Genomic DNA, 19,396 nt, shown 5'->3' with positions numbered 1-19,396 from the left:
ACATCCCAGAATCAGTCTGGTGAACCTGCTCTGTACTCCCTCTATGGCAAGAATGTCCTTCCTCAGATTCCTCAGAAAAGGATGGAGGGTTATGGTCTGAGTGCAGGTAGATGGGACCAGGTGAGTAAGTGTTCGGCACGGACTAGAAGGGCCGAGATGGCCTGTTTCCGTGCTGTAATTGCTATATGGTCATAGTTTATGCGGCAGGGTGGCGCAGCGGTAGCGTTGTTGCGTTATAGCGCCAGAGATCCGGGTTCGATCCTGACTGCGGGTGCCGCCTGTATGGATTTTTTACCTTCTCCCCATGACCTGCGTGGGTTTTCTCTGGGTTCTTCGGTTTCCTCCCACACTACAAAATTGTACAGGTTTGTAGGTTAATTGGCTTGGTATAATTGTAAATTATCCCTAGTGTGTGTAGAACGGTGTTAGTGTGCGGGATTCGCTGGTCGGCATGAACTCGGTGGGAGAACAGCCTGTTTCTGCGCAGTATCTCTAAACTAAACTGAAAACTAAACAAAGATATTTAGTTCAGTTTAGTTTGAAGATAAACCTACAACCCTGGGCTTTGGAGTGGGGCAAGGAAACCGAAGATCTCTGTGAAAATCCACGCGGGTGATGGGGAGAACGTACAAACTCCGTACCCGTACAAAGTCCGGATCGAACCCGGGACTCTGGTGCTGTAAGGCAGTATCTCTACCGCTGCACGACCCTGCCGCCTGTCTATATACTTGTCCATATACTGTAGCTGCTTTGAATCTTGACTTGTACCTCTCTTTCATTCATCCAGGTACACTGGGCACACCAACTATCTCAGGTGTGAACCCACTGAACCTTGAGATCAGGGAGGATACGGCAGCGCATCACCTGATCACCACCATCACCACTTCGGTGTCACCAGGGGATCATTTAGTCGGTGGCCCAATCATCATTAACGCTGATCCCGCGGAATATCCATTTGAAATCATTCCAAATGCAACAAATACATGGGACGTAAGTTTTAGAGAAAGTCTTCTGTAAACTTGTTTGTATACCAAATGTTTTTGTTTAGTTTGGAGATACAGCGCGGGAACAGGCCCACCGAGTCCACACCGACCAGCAATCCCCGCACACTAACATTACCCTACTGTACACTCTAAGGACAATTTACTTTCATATCAAGCCAATTAACCTACAAACCTGTACGTCTTTGGAGTGTTGGAGGAAACCAGAGCACCTGGAGAAAACCCACGTGGTCACGGGGAGAACGTACAAACTCCGTACGGACAAGTAACCGTAGTGGGGATCGAACCGCGGGTCACTGGTGCTGTGAGGGAACAACTCTACTGCTGCGCCACCGTGCCGCCCTCTTAGCTTTGTCCCACGGTACGAGTTCATTCCAAGAGCTCTCCCGAGTTTGCCCTGATTCGAACTCGGAGATTTACCGTGATGGCCACTCGTCGGTACTCGGGGCTCCCGTGGACATTTTTCAACATGTTGAAAAATCTTCACGAGTCTTCCCGTGCTTACCTGCCGTTAGCGAGTCTTCCCGAGTACCTCCTGTAAGCGCTAAGAGACGTCCCCGAGCTCCGACGTACCCGCTACGTTCATTCTCCGAGTTTGATTTTATTTAAACTCGGGAGAGCTCTTGGAATGAACTCGTACCGTGGGACAGGGCTATTAATCAATGCCAGAACCCTCCACAGATATGTACAATTTCATGCTTTAAGTAACAAGAAGGTACTGCTAGTGTAGATGTAGATGGGACTAGCATAGCTGGGACATTGTTGGTCAGTGTGTGCATGCTGGGCTGAAGGGCCTGTTTCCACGCTGTATCACTCTATGACTAATGTCTGAAGGAGGGTCCCAACTCGAAACATCAACTGCCCATGTTTTCCAAGGATGTTATTACTCCAGCACCTTGTGCCTTTTTTGTTAGAATGCCTTCACCTGTTTGTGTTGCCTTTCAGTAACATAGCAATGAATTTATATTTGTTCAAAATATTTCCAAATTGTAGAAAGGCGGAACTGCAGATGCTGGTTTAGAAAGAAAGACACAACGTGCTGGAGTAACCCAGAGAGTCAGTCAGTATAGGTGATGCTTTGGTTCTGAAGGCTGAAGAAAGTAGGTTTCTGAAGGCAGTTTTCATTCAATTCAATTCAATTCAATTCAACTTTAATGTCATCGCACAAATACAAGTATGAGTACAACGAAATGCAGTTTTGCGTCAGTCCGTAGTAGTTGTACATAAAGAAATAAAAAAAAATAGAAAGAGAGAAGATACAGAATAATCAAAAAATACAGAATAATTAAACAATGGGGACGGAGGGACCAGAGAAATCTATCGGCGGGACTCCGAGTTCAGCAGTGTAATTGTATTATTGTAGAAGCTGTTCCTCATCCTACTAGTACGTGACCTGAGGCTCCTGTACCGCCTCCCTGATGGGAGGAGGGCAAACAGTCCATGGTTGGGGTGTGAGGGGTCTTTGATGATCTTCCCAGCCCGTCTCAGACACCGTTTTCGGTGGAGGGCATCCATGGCAGGGAGCGGGGCACCGATGATGTGCTGCGCGGTTTTCACCACCCGTTGTAGTGCCTTCCTGTCCGCAGCAGTGCAGCTGCTGTACCATACCGTGAAGCAGGTGGTCAGGATACTCTCTATGGTACAGCGGTAAAAGTTGGTCAGGATCCGGGGGGGGGTCCTCATACATTTACTTACTTCTATTGATTACGATGCTTTTAATCTTTGTAACAGCTGGTGACAACAAACAATCCAAAACTAGACTTTGAAAGTACAAGTCGATTCACTCTTCAGCTGCTGGTGAGGGACCAGAAGGGTAGCTCAGCCTCTCAGACCATCATAGTGAAGGTTCTCGATGTAAACGAGCCGCCCGTATTTCTGGGAACGTTGGCCACTCAAGGTACGTTGGTATTTCAAGCAGGTCTTGCGTTACACAACTCACGCTGCCTCGGCAAGACCAGCAACAGAATCAAAGGACCGGTCTCACCCCCGGTCACTCCCTCTTCTCCCCTCTCCCCTCGGGCAAAAAGGTACGGAAGTGTGAAAACGCACACACCTCCAGTTTCTTCCCAGCTGTTATCAGGCAACTGAACCGTCCTCTCACCAATTAGAGAGCGATCCTGACCTCCCATCTACTTCATTGGAGACCCTTTGACTACCTTTAATCTGACTTTACTGGACCTTATCTTTCATTCAACGTTATTCCCTTTGTCATGTATCTGCACGTTGTGAATGGCTCACTTGTAATCATGTATTGTTTTTCCACTGACTGGTTAGCACACGACAAATGCTTTTCACTGTACCTCGGTACACGTGACAATAAACTAAACAAAAGTAATTAAACTTCATTAATCCTATATTCACCAACAGATATCAACTCCAAATCTCCCAATAAATAAGAGTTAAAGATCCACTAACCTTGCCTCACTGTGGACAGCTTGACTGTAATCATGTCTAGTCTTTCCGCTGACTGGAATTAACCTGCAAACCTGTACGTCTTTGGAGTGTGGGAGGAAACCGTAGATCCCGGAGAAAACCCACGTGGTCACGGTGAGAACGTGCAAACTCCATACAGACAGCGCCCACTGTCAGGATCGAACCCGGGTCTCTGGCACTGTGAGGCAGCAACTCTACCGCTGCGCCACCGTGGCATTTGGTTGTGCTATTAATTGAAAAAAATAATAATTCTGCCTTTCAAAGCTACAAGCAATAACCAGACATTCGTGAAAAATATTTATCAGATAGGCATGAAGATGCAAAAATGCTTCTTGAACAGATTATTAGCCAGTTATTTAGTGCGAGCCATGTTTAGCACAGGAGCGAGTGATTACTGCAAGAGATATCTGTGGCGTTTCCTAGCAACACTTTGCAGATCGCTTCAGATTGCGACTCGGAGCATTCATTTGTCCATTAGCTTCACCAGAGAATGAGACTGGCTTGAAAATACCAACACTGCTTCCTCGTGAACCAGCTAAATGAATGCTATGTAACTCTAGTTGAAATCAAAAATATCTCTTGGGGATCAAAATAATGGAAGGGTTATCATTATGATAGATGGCGCACAATCGCAGCCCAGATCAGCCCATCCATGTCAATCACTCCCGCACAAACGTCAAATTCTGTTACTAGAGGCATGAAACAGTGTTACATGCATGGGCTGACACCCTACATGGTACAAGCACCAGATTCAAGCAGATGAAACATTTGCCTATTAATAGTCATAGAGTGATACAGTGTGGAAACAGGCTCCTCAGCCCAACTTGCCCACACCGACCAACATGTCCCAGCTGCACTAGTCCCATCTGCCCGCGTTTGGCCCGTATCCCTCTAAACCTGTCCTATCCATGTACCGGTACAAATGTCCAAATATACTATATACTAAATATAAATAAACTTAAATACTTTAATACTTAATAACTGAACTTGTTTTTTCATCATATACTTATAAATAATGATTTCTGAAGTATATTTGAGCATTTGGACAGATATATTTTATATTACCAAATCGGGAATAATGATAAATAATTTACTTATAAATAAATTACAATATGATGGAAAAAAGTAAGTCCAGTTATTAACATTATTCAATTGACAGAAAACATATTTAAAATTAATAATTGAAAGGATATGGGTCATTAACTATAGTATGATAGTCCCTGTCTCAACTACCTCCTCCGGCAGCTCGTTCCATACACCCACCACCCTTTGTGTAAAAGAATATGTGTAAATTCTCCCCATTTTCAAGGTCTGATTATAATTTTTAACCGATCGTTAAAGTGCATTGTTCTTTTGGGCTACTATAATTTCACACATATCATAAACATTTCATTGTAAAGAACTTGGATTTCGAATTTTAGAGCTTAACAATATTTTTTTAAACATTGTGTCTCTACCATTTTCTCTGGCAGTTTTTTGCAAATACCTACCAGCCTCTGTGTGAAAATACCTGCCTATCAGACTGCTGCACCCCGGCCACTCCCTCTTCCCCCCTCTCCCATCGGGCAAAAGGTACGGAAGTGTGAAAACGCACACCTCCAGATTCAGGGCCAGTTTCTTCCCAGCTGTTATCAGGCAACTGAATCATCCTACCACAACCAGAGAGCAGTGCTGAACTACTATCTACCTCTTTGGTGCCCCTGAGATTATCCTTGATTGGATTTTGCTGGGTTCAGAAACATACAAACATAGAAAATAGGTGCAGGAAGAGGCCATTCGGCCCTTCAATCCACTTGCACTAAACATTAGTCCCTTATCATGTATCCAAACAATGTAAACGGCTCGATTGTAATCATGTATTGTCTTTCCGCTGACTGGTTAGCACGCAACAAAAGCTTTTCACTGTACCTCGGTACACGTGACAATAAACTAAACTGAAACTGAAACTGAAACTTTAATTATTCGCCCTCTAGATCCAAGAATAAAGTTTAGAATTTTGTTATTAAACACTGCGATTCTGAATTTTGAAACCTAATCAATTTTGCAGTTGCTGAAGTTTATGTTTCGGAAGATACACCTGTCAACACGATAATCTACAAAGTTTCGGCAAAAGATCCAGACCAACATGATGCTTTGCAGGTATGTCTGTGGTTTATTTATTTAAAAGGGTTCTTATTGTTGAAGAATACTTGCAGTCTGTGATGCAACACCATTTCATCGACCACAAGTGATGAAAGGGCCCGCCCCGAGACCTCACCTCTCCATCTGCTCCAGAGATGCTGCCTGACCCGCTGAGTTATCTCAGCACTTCACAGGTTCATAAGTTGCTGAAGCAGAATTATTCAATTTGGCCCATCAAGTCCACTCCGCCATTCAATCATGGCTGATCTATCTTTCCCTCTCAACCCCACTCTCCCCATAACCTCTGACACCTGAGCTAATCAAGAATCTATCAATCTCCACGTATAAAATATCCATTGACTTGGCCTCCACAGGCAATGAATTCCACGTATTCACCACCCTCTGACTGAAGAAATTCCTCCTCATCTCCTTTCTAAAGGAACATACTTTTATCCTGAAGCTTTGTACTCTGGTCCTAGACTCTCCCACTGGTGGAAACATCCTCTCCCCATCCACTCTATCCAGGCCTTTCACTATTCGGCAAGTTTCAATGAGGAGCCCTCTCATCCTTCTAAACTCCAGCGGGTGGAGGCCCAGTGATGTCAGACGCTCATCATATCTTGGTGTCCTTTTGTGTGAACCAGCACCTACAGCTCCTTGCATCAACATTACATCGATCATTGCCTTGTTGTGCATTGGCAACATGCTTCTATAGTAACTGCAGGAACAAGTTCTCACCGCACTGATGTGTCATTTCCATGTTGTCTTTAAACTCCTGGGGTGTGTTGGAGTGAGCTTGTTAATTTAGAGCCATGTTATTAACACGCTATAAACACGCATCCACTCATGCAACCCCACGTCTTTCGGGCCACGGAGGAGGAATTTCCCGCCAGCCGACAGTCTTGGTGCTAATCCCCCCCAAAAAAGATGCAAAGTGCTGGAGTAACTCAACGGATCAGACAACACCTCTGGAGCACATGGATAGGCGATGTTTCAGGTCTGGACCCTTCTTCAGGCTGATTGGATTCATGGAATTTTATTTGTCACACATACAACTGCACTGTAAGAGTTTTTTTGCTTTTGTAACACGTGCGGGCGCTGCCATTTCGTTGCACCGTTCTCCAAAGTCCAATGTCCGGTCGACCCTCGTGCTCGATGTACTGGAGAAGTTTGTTGCAAACCGACGTCCCTCTCCTCTTCTCCTCTCCTCTCCTCCCTCTCCTCCTCTCCCTCTCCTCTCCTCTCCTCTCCTCTCCTCTCCTCTCCTCTCCTCTCCTCTCCACTCTCCCGGCCATCTTCGTGTCCCTGGGGCCCTGGGGTGACCAGCAGCCGACCTTTATGGCGCTGGAGACATTGCCCCAGTTCACCCTCCTTACTCCTCATGTCCGACGTTCCAGTTCACTCCCGGTTACGCCGACCAACAAGCCTTCAGGTGAGGTCCCATTGACTGACGAGTCTTCAGGCGTGCCCCAGCGAGCTATGTGGTGGAGAGAAAGCTGGAGGAGTAGGGGCTGGACAAAGCCTGGCAGGTAGATACAGGTGAGGTGGGGGTTTTTGGAATTGGAAGATGGTTGACCAAACATCCATCTACTAGTGCAGATAGGGCAACATGCCAACCAAGATGCCCCTTCCACACGAGTCCCACCTGCCCACGTTTGACTCCAATCCCTCTAAACCATTGCTCTGTTCACAATATGTTCAACACATGTAACGCACTATGATGTATCTTTACTAAAGAAATTAAGTGTATGTTTTTCAATTTTATTTTCAAACATTTTAACTGGTGTTATTATTTTCAACAGTATTCACTCACAGGCAGCAATGACTTCCAGATAGATGTCACAGGCTCAATATCTGTAGGGAAGACACTAGATTACGAAAGTGCATCGAAGAGGTAAATCAAACACATGCCAGCGTATTTGCTTATATTTACATTCCTCATACACGCACCACCATTTGCTTCCATCCCCTTTGTGTAAATGAAAGAGAAAAAAAAAAAAACTATTAAAAATGTGCCTGGAACGAGCTGCCCGGACGGAGGTGGTTGAGGCATGGACTATTGCAATGATTAAGTAACAATTGGACAGTTACATGGATGAGACAGGTTTGTTGGGATATGGGCCAAATGCAGGCAGGTTGGACTAGTGTTAATGGGACACGTTGGCCAGTGTGGGCAAGTTGGGCCGAAGGGCCTGTTTACATGATTCATAAACAATAAAAGAGGCTAAAGAGAATAAAATAATAAAATAGAATAAATGTTCACAGAGCATCTTATCATATTTTTTTATAACCTCATTGGAGTGCTTCATAGTCTGTTATTAACAGTGAAAGAGCAGTTAGGAGAAAATATCAGGCAATTGTAAGAAGCAAAATTCATTAACTCTAATGCATCTTTTAACTTTATGGTCACTGAGGGGCAATAATGGTTCAGAAACAAGTTGTCTCCTTTGGTTGCAAGTAGATCGCATGATGGTTTTATGCTTCAATAACTGTGAAGAAGGTTCAGGCAGCATCTCTGGAGATCATGGATAGGGAACGTTTCTGGGGGGGCGGGGGGGGGGGGGGGGGCGGAAAATCAGAAGACGGGTGGAGGTGGGACAAAGTTTGGCAAGTGATGGGTGGATAAAGGGTGGCACAGTGGCACAGTTGCTGCCTAACATCACTTACAGCACCAGAGACTCCAGTTCGATCCTGACCACGAACCGAGTTAGTCTGTACCGAGTTAGTACGTTCTCCCTGTGACCACGTGGGTTTTCTGTGGGTGCTCCGGTTTGCTCCCACACTCCAAAGACGTACAGGTTTGTCGGTAAATTGGCTTCCACAAATTGTAAAATGTCCCTAGTGTGTGGCATATTTCTAGTGTACGGGTGATCGCTGGTCGGCGCGGACTCGGCGGGTTGAAGGGCCTTTTACTACGCTGTATTTCTAAAGTCGAAAGTCTACAGTAAAATTGAGGGTGTTTGATTGGCAGATGGTTGGACAAAGGCCAGAGATGAAAGGATAAAATGGTGTGAGTGTGAAATGTGAAGCTGGATGAAAGGATAGAGGTGGAAGGGAACAGGGGGAAGGAGAAAGGGGACGGGATTGTGGAAGAAATGGGTGCGCAAAATAAAGGAAAATCTGTGAGGAAATTCACTAAATGCAAGAATAAGGAGGGAATAAATATTCTCACATTCACTAAAAACCTGACTGAGTCAGACTGAAGATAAACACAAAATGCTGGAGTAACTCGGTGGGACAGGCAGCATCTCTGGAGAGAAGGAATGGGCGATGTTTCGGGTCAAGACCCTTCTTCAGACTCAAAGTTCATTTGATTCACAGCTTAGAATGAGAGTCGTGGTCTTTCCCTCGCCATCTTGCAGTCACGCCCAGGCATCTGGGGTTTTATAGTCCTGCCCCCCTCCCCAGGGAAGGGGCGTTACCTTCATTGCTGTGATTGACAGGCGAGTGGATCTCAAGATTTTTTAAACATTCATAACTTTTCTATTTTTCATCTATCGGAAAAATCCTCGGGGCTGCCTCAGCAGAGTGGGACTGTGAGTAAGATGGCCAAAAATCATAGCAATCTATGGTAGCGGTTTTTCTAAAAATAATATACAACGCAAACAGGAAGTGGTCAAGATGAGAATATTAATTATATAGATGTATATAAATATTTAATTATGAGAATTTAAATTATATATACACGCATGCACACACACACACCCACACACACACACACACACCCACGCACGCACACACACACACACACACACACACACACGCACACACACACACACACACACACACACACACACACACACACATGCATGCACACACACACCCACGCACATACTGTACACACAAAAAACAAACAGCAAACAAATAAGGAACTGCAGATGCTGGTTTATACTGAAGGTAGACACAAAGTGCTGGAGTTACTCAATGGGTCAGTGACTCTGGAGTATCTTCTGTACTGTTGTATGTTCTATATATTCACACCTACCTTGATATTCTTCTGTGATACTAATTATCACGCACAGTTTATTAGCGGCATTTATTTTAAACTAACACCAGTCTTTGCAATTTGAAGCTATTCAGTGGAGGTGAAGGTGAACGATTCGAGTGGTCTCTTCATTATTGGAACGGTGAAGATATTTGTCACTGACGTCAATGACAACAGTCCAGTACTCTCTTGCACGTAAGTGTCAATACTTATTTGACCTGTAATATATATTAAGGGTAGTTTGTGGTGGTCCCACTGCGCATACCTTCATACATCCAAGTATTACAACGTTCTCACCCATGAAATTAATAATCGAGGGTGGCACGGTGGCGCAGCTGTAGAGTAGCATTTACAGCACCGGAGAACCGGGTTCGATCCTGACGACGGGTTGTTTGTATGGAATTTGTACGTTCTCCCTGTGACCACGTAGGTTCTCTCCGAGATCTTCAGTTTCCTCCCACACTCCAAAGACGAGCATGTTTGTAGGTTAATTGCCTTGGTATAATTGTAAATTGTCCCCAGTGTGTTTAGGGTAGTGTTAATGTGCGAGGATCACTGGTTGGTGTGGGCTCGATGGGCCGAAGGGCCTCTCCAAAACTGAAGCCAAAACCAAATTGGAAAGCATGGAGTGGTTTCCAGCTTGAGTACCATTTCTGAGTTGGTACAGAAAGAACCTGTGATGGAATGAATCCCATGTTGAATTTCCGATTGCTTCCTTAAAGCCCTGTCCCACGGTACGAGTTCATTCCAAGAGCTCTCCCGAGTTAAAAGAAAAAATCAAACTTGTGGTAAGCACGGAGAATGAACGTGGCGGGCACGTCAGAGCTCGCGTACGTCTCTTAGCGCTAACGGCAGGTGCTTGGGAAGACTCGCTAACGGCAGGTAAGCACGGGAAGACTCATCCACGAGCCCCGAGCACCAACGAGTGGCCATTACCATGAATGGGACAGGGCTTTTAGCTGGAGTGGCTTCAGTTAAAAATGATTGGCTCAGCTATTTCACAAGTGGATGTACTTCAATATTTAAATCTCTGCCACTAAACATTATGCTGTAAAGCCTAAATCTTCAGAATTCCCAGTTTGTTATGTTTTAAAGACAGTCTAAATAGGGCCCCATTAACTTTAACACCACATTAAGTTGTTACTGTTATTCCACAAATGAAATGTAGTGATTAGTTTTTATATCATTGACAAGTTTTATTACATCACTAACCTTTCAAAGATTTTATGCAGAATTCATTGTTGAATGTTGTTTTACCGATTAATTTAACTTCATGTTAGTTTAATTTACTGATAACATGCAGACAAGAATAGTTTGCCTAATTTCCAATAAATTTCCAAACTGTTAGTCATCTTCAACATCGAACAAATGGCCTTTGCACAGTTTATTTCTGAAAATATTTAATGCATAAATAGGGCTACCAGATGTTTTAGTTTAGTTTAGTTTAGAGATACAGCGCAGAAACAGCCCTTTGACCAACTAAGTCCGCGCCGACCAGCGATCCCCACACATTAACACTATCCAACACACACTAGAGACAATTTACAAACCTTCCGTAGGAATGTGGGAGGAAACCGTAGCTCTCGGGGAAAACCCACGCGGTCACAGGGAGAACGTACAAACTCCATACAGACAGCGCCCGTGGTCAGGATCGAACCTAGGTCTCTGGCGCTGCACCACCGTGCCGTTTTGTTGATGACTGGCACAATCATTGTGCATTTTGAATCTGGTTTAAGAATAATTTTATGGAATTTTGTTGAAAAATCTGCATGTTTTGCACTACTTCGGCTCAACTAAGATCATTTTGCACAGTTTCAAGAGTCTAACTAATGGCAAAGAAACTGAACTGAAAGAAGATTCCAACTCAGGGACGACAGCGATTATAGACTTGGATGAAGAGCTTGCAGTAGGGACAACTATTGCCACCTGCACAGCTACAGACGCTGATGTGAAGAGCAAAATCACCTTCCAGCTTGACCCTGCAAACACTTATTTCACCATTGATAGAGGTAAGCTTCTCTGCACTTGAAGAAAGTCTTCAACATTAATGCGTAGGAAGTAATAGAGATGTCATGCTGAGGCTCTTTAAGGCGCTGGTAAGGCCGCATTTGGAATATTGTGTGCAATTTTGGGCAACATGTCTGAGGAAGGATGTGCTGGCTCTGGAGAGGGTCCAGAGGAGGTGTACAAGAATGATCCCAGGAATGAGTGGGTTAGCCTATGATGAGCGTTTGTCGGCACTGGGCCTGTACTCCCTGGAGTTTGGAAGAATGAGGGGGGACCTCATTGAAACATACAGAATAGTGAAAGGCTTGGATAGCGTGGATGTGGAGAGGATGTTTCCACCAGTGGAGAGTCTAGGACTAGAAGTCACAGCCTCAGAATTAAAGGACGTTCTTTTAGGAAGGAGATGAGGAGAAATTTCTTTAGTCAGAGGGTGGGTGGTGAATCCGTGGAGGCCAAGTCAGTGGATATTTTTAAGGCAGAGATAGATGGTTTATTGATTAGTACAGGTGTCAGAGGTTATGGGGAGAAGGCAGGAGAATGGGATTAGGAGGGAGAGATAGATCATCCATGATTGAATGGTGGAATAGAAAATGGAGGGATATGGGTTAGATGCAGACTGATGAGCTATTTGTGATATCCACCTGCAAATTACAGCAATTTGTAGACATAAGACTTTGGACTTTAGAGACACTGTGTGGAAAATAGACATTTTTATTTGTTTCGACTCATCGCCGACTAGCGATCCCCGTACACTAGCATGACTCTGCACACTGCGAAATATTTACAATTTTACCGAAGCCAGTTACAAACCTGTACGTCTTTGGAGTGTGGGATGAAACCGGGGCACCCGGAGAAAGCCCACGCAGGTCACGGGGAGAACGTACAAACTCCGTACAGACAGCGCCCGTAGTCAGGATTGAACCCGGGTCTCTGTAAAGGGCCTGTCCCACTTTCACGACCTAATTCACGACCTTTTTTACTCGTGGACATTTTTCATCAAGTTGAAAAAAACGCCCCGACCTACTTGAGTACCCACGACTAGCATCATGACCTGCTACGACCTACCTACGACCTCCCACGACCTCGTGACGACCATGCTGCGAGTATGAGTCAAGGGCAAACTCGGCAGAGGTCGTGAATTAGGTTGTGAAAGTGGGACAGGGGCCTAAGGAGCAACACTACCGCTGCACCACCGTGCCTTTGCTATTTTCGTTTGACAATGAATGCTCTTCTTCTGGAAGCTCTTCTCCACAGGCTGTCACAGCCGAATGTCAGCCACATAAATGGTGGGAACTAGTTGTTACAAGTCTTTGTTCTTCATTTCTATGAAGCCGTCAGGTTAGGGTTTATATTTGTAAAATCATCCTCGAGGTATCTCTCTTCCATCAACTTGCTGTATCTAAGGTGTCAAAGCTTAAGGTGTCAAATTAATAATGGCCCCGGGGAACCAGTTTATCCAAAGCAACTATTTTTAGAGGGCTTGCAGACCTTAAAGGATTAGATAACTTTAGTTTAGTTTAGAGATACAGCACAGAAACAGGCCCTTCGGCCCACCGAGTCCGCACCGACCAGCGATCACCCCGTATGCTAGCATTATCCTACAAACACACTAGGGACAAATTTTACAATTTTACCGAGGCCAATTGACCTGCAAACCTGGGGCGTGGGAGGAAACCGAAGATCTCAGAGAGAAAACTCACGGGGAGAACCTGCAAACTCCGTTCTGACAGCACCCGTAGTCAGGATCAAAACCCGGGTCTCTGGCGCTGTGAGGCAGCAGCTCTACCGCTGCACCTCCGTGCCGCGCATCATCGGTTTGTGGGCCAGCAGCAGGCAACGTGTCTGTGATCATATCCGGCATGCCTATCAAGGCCGATGTAGCCTCATCTTTCTTCATCTTCCAGATACAGGGACTGTGATTATTTTCACACAAGTGGATCGGGATCAGAACGGGTTTCAGGCAGTTCAGACATTCTCCGCTGAAGCCTGTGATCAAGGCCTGAAGTGTGCGAAAATTCCAGTCAGAACAAACATCCTTCCAATTAATGACAATGTTCCATCGTGCGACCCGATTGTGTACAGGTAATTACTTTACACCAGCAGTTCATAAGTTGCAGGAGCAGAATTAGGCCATTCGGCCCATCAGGTCTACTCTGCCATTCTATCTTGCCCTCTCCTCTCTCATTCTCCTGCCTTCTCCCCGTAACCCATCGCCCCACCTACTAATCAAGAATCACCAGTAGATCAAAGCGCAGGAGTAACTCAGCGGGTCAGACAACATCCCTGGAGTACGTAGAGAGGTCGGGACCCAACTCCAGCTCAAGAAGGGTCCAGACCCGAAACGTCCCCTGCCCATGTCCTCCAGAGAAGCTGCCTGACCTGCCGAGTAACTCCAGCACTCTGTGCCCTTTTGCGTATCCGTGTCATTTGCAAACTTTCGAATCACGCCATCTCCTCTCACATTAAGATTGTTAGTGTATCGTTAATGTCCCAGCAGAGTTTTAAGATATATTTGGTCTACTGCGTAATGCCAACAATGCTGACTCTCCGCCTACCCAATATCTGTTTTTTTTCTGTAATTTCCTTTTAGAGTTTCATTTCCTGAAGCGGTCCTTCGGGAGACGGTGGTTGCAACGTTAATCTGTTCCGACTCTGACGTTCCAACAGACACGTTGTCATATGTTCCCATTAGTGGGCCCCTTGGCCCTGGAAGTACCTTTGTGCAAAAACCCGGGGCTGCTAATGTTATACAGGTAAGGCCTCACTTAATTAGTTTGCAGTGGCTAACCTCGCATTGTGTCTTGTTACTGGAGTGGGTGATTTTATTAAACTCACTCTGTTACAGCTCCAACTAGGGAACTTCAAAATCCCATGGCCAAGGCGCGCAGAAAATTAAATGACCTGAAATATTAAAAGAAAAACACTGTAAACATGCATTTCGTATCGCATAGGAAGGAACTGCAGATGCTGGTTTGGACCGAAGAAAAAACAAAAATGCTGGAGTAACCCAGTGGGTCAGGCAGCATCTCTGGAGAGAAGGAGTGGGTGATGTTTTGGATGGAGACCCTTCTTCAGACTTAGAGTCAGGGGAAACGGAAACGAGAGATATAGAAGGTGGTGTAGAGAGATAAAGAACAATGAATGAAACTTTTTTTGCATATCTTTCATTCATAGTTCTTTATCTCTGTATGTCATCTTCAGACTGAGAATCAAGGGAGAGGGAAACGAGATATAACATATTTCATTTCATTTTGCATTACATTTCATGTGACTATCCATTGACTCTGAGTGTGCAGCTCCACAATCATCTTTATCCCCTGGATCTATCAGAGTTTGATGAAGTTTAATTTGGTTCTAATCGAAACATTACATTGTGTTTCGACAGTTTTATTGCCAATGACTTTAGAACATAGGACATGTTTTTTTTTTTGTTCTTTTTCTGCCAGAATCATAAATCATGAAATTTTGGCTCAATGAAAAGATGTATTCATTTCTAAAGTGGTTTTAATTATGCCTTAGCCTTCCATAAATATGATACCAGCAGATTTTACAACAGATTAAATAATGGCCTTTGTTATTGAATGCCAAAACCTAACTCAAATTATTTAAAAACTATTCTTAAGCAAACATTGCTGATTTTCTTTCGTGAAGAACATTAATGTCGCTGGAACAGGTTGAAGTTTATTGATATTCTGCATTGATTATTGTTATTACCAAGACTAGTTTTAACTAGGTTTATTTCATTACCTGGTGAGGCACGGTGGCGCAGCTGGCAGACCCACTACCTCACAGCGCCAGAGACCCAGGTTCAATCCTGACCTTGGGTGCTGTCTGTGTGGAGTTCCGACGTTCTCCCTGTGACCATGTGGGTTTCCTCCGGGTGCTCCGGTTTTAACCCACCATCTAAGTACAGGAATAGCTACTTCCCCACAGCCATCAGGCTATTAAACTTGGCTCGTACAAAACTCTGAACATTAATAGCCCATTATTTGTTTGTTTGCACTTTATCAGTTTATTTATTCATGTGTGTATATATTTATATAATGGTAGATGGACACACTGATCTGTTCTGTATTCATGCCTACTATGTTCTGTGTGCTGAAGCAAAGCAAGAATTTCATTGTCCTATCAGGGACACATGACAATAAACTCTCTTCAATCTAGAATCTTGACTTGTGGATTTACAGGTTAAATGGCTTTGGTGCGTAGGGAGTAGATGCGTAAGTGGGATAACGCACAACTAATGTGATCAATAATCGATGGTCGAATAAAACTGATTGATTGATTGATTGATCAATAGTCGATGGTCGGTGTGGACTCGGTGGGCTGAAGAGCCTGTCTCCACGCTGTATCTTTCCATCAACGTCACCTATTCCTTTTCTCCAGAGATCCTGCCTGACCCGAGATGCTGCCTGAGTTACTCCAGCGTTTTGTCTCTATCTTCGGTTTAAACCAGCACCTGCAGTTCATTCCTACGCAATTCATCCAGTACATGGATGTAAGCATTGCAAATGCTTTGGTGAGATTCTAACCCAAATTCCATCGGCAATGGTGCAGTATTTTGTTGTACAGATAATTATATATGAAGCAATTTCTGACCTGATACCTTGGTTTCCAGGTTGGGACCAAAGACTTGGATTATGAAGATGTTGCCAGCGCTGCTGTGGGTTACACATACACAATGTTGATAGCAGTGTCCGATTCCAACACTTCCACTCACACCAGTGAGAGATGTCCTTTCTTTATATACATCTGACGTTGCGAATCAATGTTTAATCATGCAATCGGGAAGATTTTGTTGATGGACAATGTTTCCCGAAATAATGAATGTAACATGACTGAAGAGAATGAAAAATACAATTCATATTAGGGCTTTATTCTTTGGAGCGCAGAAGGTTAAGGGGGGACTTGATAGAGGTTTTTAAAATGATGAGAGGGATAGACAGAGTTGACATGGAAAAGCTTTTCCCACTGAGAGTAGGGAAGATTCAAACAAGGGGACATGACTTGAGAATTAAGGGACTGAAGTTTAGGGGTAACATGAGGGGGAACTTCTTTACTCAGAGAGTGGTAGCTGTGTGAAATGAGCTTCCAGAGAAGGTGATGGAGGCAGGTTCGTTTTTATCATTTAAAAATAAATTGGATAGTTATATGGATGGGAAGGGAATGGAGGGTTATGGTCTGAGCGCAGGTATATAGGACTAGGGGAGATTATGTGTTCGGCACGGACTAGAAGGGTCGAGATGGCCTGTTTCCGTGCTGTAATTGTTATATGGTTATATGGTTATATGGTTATATACCTTGACAATTCCACTTTAGTGTTGTTTTAATGACGAGTTTGGGTATGGGCTTTGGGACAAATTGGTCGGTGTGGGCAAGTTGGGCCAAAGGGCCTGTTTCCACACTGTGTATCTGTGTGACTTTATTAATTTAAATTGTAGATCCATGATCCATGGGTTTTGTATTTCCAGACACCAAACAGTTTCCTGCACATCCATTGAGATGAGCACAAAGCAGATTTTGATTTCAGTTGAGAGATAAACAGACACTTCGGCCCACCGAGTCCGCACTGACCAGTGACATGGGCCAATGTGGATCAATGTTGGCATGGACTCGGTGGGCCGAAGGGCCTGTTGCCGCGCTGTATCTCTAACAGAAACACGCAAACCAAAGTACGTTCAGTGTGAAAGTTGAGAAGCTGATGCCAATGAATCACTGCCCCCCTGTGGGGCTCACTATTACACTCAACATACAATTACAAAATTGATGCAAACTTCAATCTTTCAGCTACTATTCCTGCTGTTAAAAAAAACAACAAAAATACAGGTCTTGTTGAACGATGTGAAGCCACGTTCTTAACAGGTTTCTAAGACATAATTACTGTTAAACCATGACATTGCCCCTGAAAACAGCTATTACTTCTCTCCAGAGATGCTGCCTGTCCCGCTGAGTTACTCCAGCTTTTTATGTCTATCTTTTGTATACGCAGAGTCCGATTCCTCAAAGCCACTATTTAAAACATCCACGGCTTTTTAAACAGGGTAAACCCCTCATTATAGAAACATAGAAACATAGAAAATAGGTGCAGGAGGAGGCCCTTCGGCCCTTCGAGCCAGCACCACTATTCATTGTGATCATGGCTGATCGTCCCCTATCAATAACCCGTGCCTGCCTTCTCCCCATATCCCTTGACTCCACTCGCCCCTAGAGTTCTATCTAACTCTCTCTTAAACCCATCCAGTGACTTGGCCTCCACTGCCCTCTGTGGCAGGAAATTCCACAAATTCACAACTCTCTGGGTGAAAAAGTTTTTTCTCACCTCAGTCTTAAATGACCTCCCCTTTATTCTAAGAGTTATAACATACCACAGGGGTGTAAAGGTGCCTGTTACTGCCGATTGTCCACTATAACTGAGTAAGGGGTTATCATTGTATTAGTTAATAACATCATGAGAGGAATAGATCAGGTAGAGGCACAGAGTCTCTTGCCCAGAGTGGGGGAATCCAGAACATAGGTTGAAGGTGAAGGGGAAAAGATTTTACAGGGATCTGAGGGGTATCGTTTTCATGCAATGAGTGTATGAAACGAGCTGCTGGAGGAGGTAGTTGAGGCTGGGATTATCGCAATGTTTAAGAAGCAATTAGACAGGTACATGGATAGGACAGCTGAGTGGGATACCTGCCAAATGGAGGCAGGTGGGACTGGTGTAGATGGGACGTGTTGGTCAGTGTGGGCAAGTTGGGCCGAAGGGCCTGTTTCTTCATTTCGGCCCCGAAACGTTGCCTATTTCCTTTGCTCCATAGATGCAGCCTCACCCGCTGAGTTTCTCCAGCATTTTTGTCTAACTTCGATTTTCCAGCATCTGCAGTTCCTTCTTAAATAAAAGCTTGAATCTCACCAGATTCCAGCTCGGATTTTAGTAGTGATTCTTTCATCTCTTTTATTTGCATTTGGTATTTACAGTTCCATTTGTCGAAGTGAATGCATTGACCATTTAAACCCGAAGACAAATGTTTCTGATAATTATTTCTTATCTGGCTACAGAGTCATCACCAGCCATCGATGTAAGATATCGACCAGCTCTGTAATCCCAAATTGCTCACTTTAGCTGCCGTGCGGTCTGTGAGAAGATGGAATAGTTGGATTATACACTTCTTCTTATTAGACGTGAGACCAGAACATGGCATTTGGAGGAGAATAACCTTTTGGTGAATGTTTGTCTTCTCAGCAACAGCCACAGTGATTGTGGAGATCTCTCCCGTAAATGACTTCAGTCCGGTCTTTGAGATGAATCCCTATCGTTTCGATGTCTTTGAAACGGAACCAAGTGAGTTCTTATCCTTTGCCACCGCGGCAGATGTAACGACTGTTGTGCAATATAGACCATCTTAGACAATAGACAATAGGTGCAGGAGGAGGCCATTCGGCCCTTCGAGCCAGCACCGCCATTCAATGTGATCATGGCTGATCATCCCAAATCAGTACCCCGTTCCTGCCTTCTCCCCAAATCGACTGACTCCGCTATTTTTAAGAGCCCTATCTAGCTCTCTCTTGAAAGCATCCAGAGAACCTGCCTCCATCGCCCTCTGAGGTAGAGAATTCCACAGAGTCACCACTCTCTGTGAGAAAAAGTGTTTCTTCGTCTCCGTTCTAAATGGCTTACTCCTTATTCTTAAATCTTACGATCTCAGTTGGAGATTCTTCCTCGGTTTAGCTACTACTGCGTCATGTGTGTATTCGCTGCCCTATCTACAGGGACGCACAACAAATATCATCACCATCATCTCCGGCGATCAGTGGAGGTGGAGTAAGGTAGCCGAGAGCCCTAGTGAGACCACACCTGGAGTAT

At 44.5% G+C, this 19,396-nt stretch overlaps 1 protein-coding gene across 1 annotated transcript in view; it reads left to right on the top strand.

The window, feature by feature from the left end:
- Positions 1-567: 567 nt before the first annotated feature.
- Positions 568-19,396, top strand: part of LOC129704489 (cadherin-related family member 3-like) — a 35,357-nt gene continuing 16,528 nt past the window's right edge. Inside the window, exons 1-10 of the mRNA XM_055647599.1 lie at positions 568-990; positions 2,733-2,898; positions 5,482-5,573; positions 7,358-7,449; positions 9,628-9,735; positions 11,353-11,549; positions 13,452-13,629; positions 14,138-14,300; positions 16,166-16,271; positions 18,776-18,874. Of these exons, the coding sequence (XP_055503574.1) occupies positions 616-990; positions 2,733-2,898; positions 5,482-5,573; positions 7,358-7,449; positions 9,628-9,735; positions 11,353-11,549; positions 13,452-13,629; positions 14,138-14,300; positions 16,166-16,271; positions 18,776-18,874 (1,576 nt within the window). The 5' untranslated portion in view covers positions 568-615. The remainder of the gene's footprint in view (positions 991-2,732; positions 2,899-5,481; positions 5,574-7,357; positions 7,450-9,627; positions 9,736-11,352; positions 11,550-13,451; positions 13,630-14,137; positions 14,301-16,165; positions 16,272-18,775; positions 18,875-19,396) is intronic.

Source organism: Leucoraja erinacea, chromosome 16 (assembly GCF_028641065.1).
Source record: "Leucoraja erinacea ecotype New England chromosome 16, Leri_hhj_1, whole genome shotgun sequence".
NCBI classification, from domain to species: Eukaryota; Metazoa; Chordata; class Chondrichthyes; order Rajiformes; family Rajidae; genus Leucoraja; species Leucoraja erinaceus.
The sequence above is the reverse complement of the archived record's forward strand: the minus strand, read 5'-3'. Positions and strand labels throughout refer to the sequence as shown.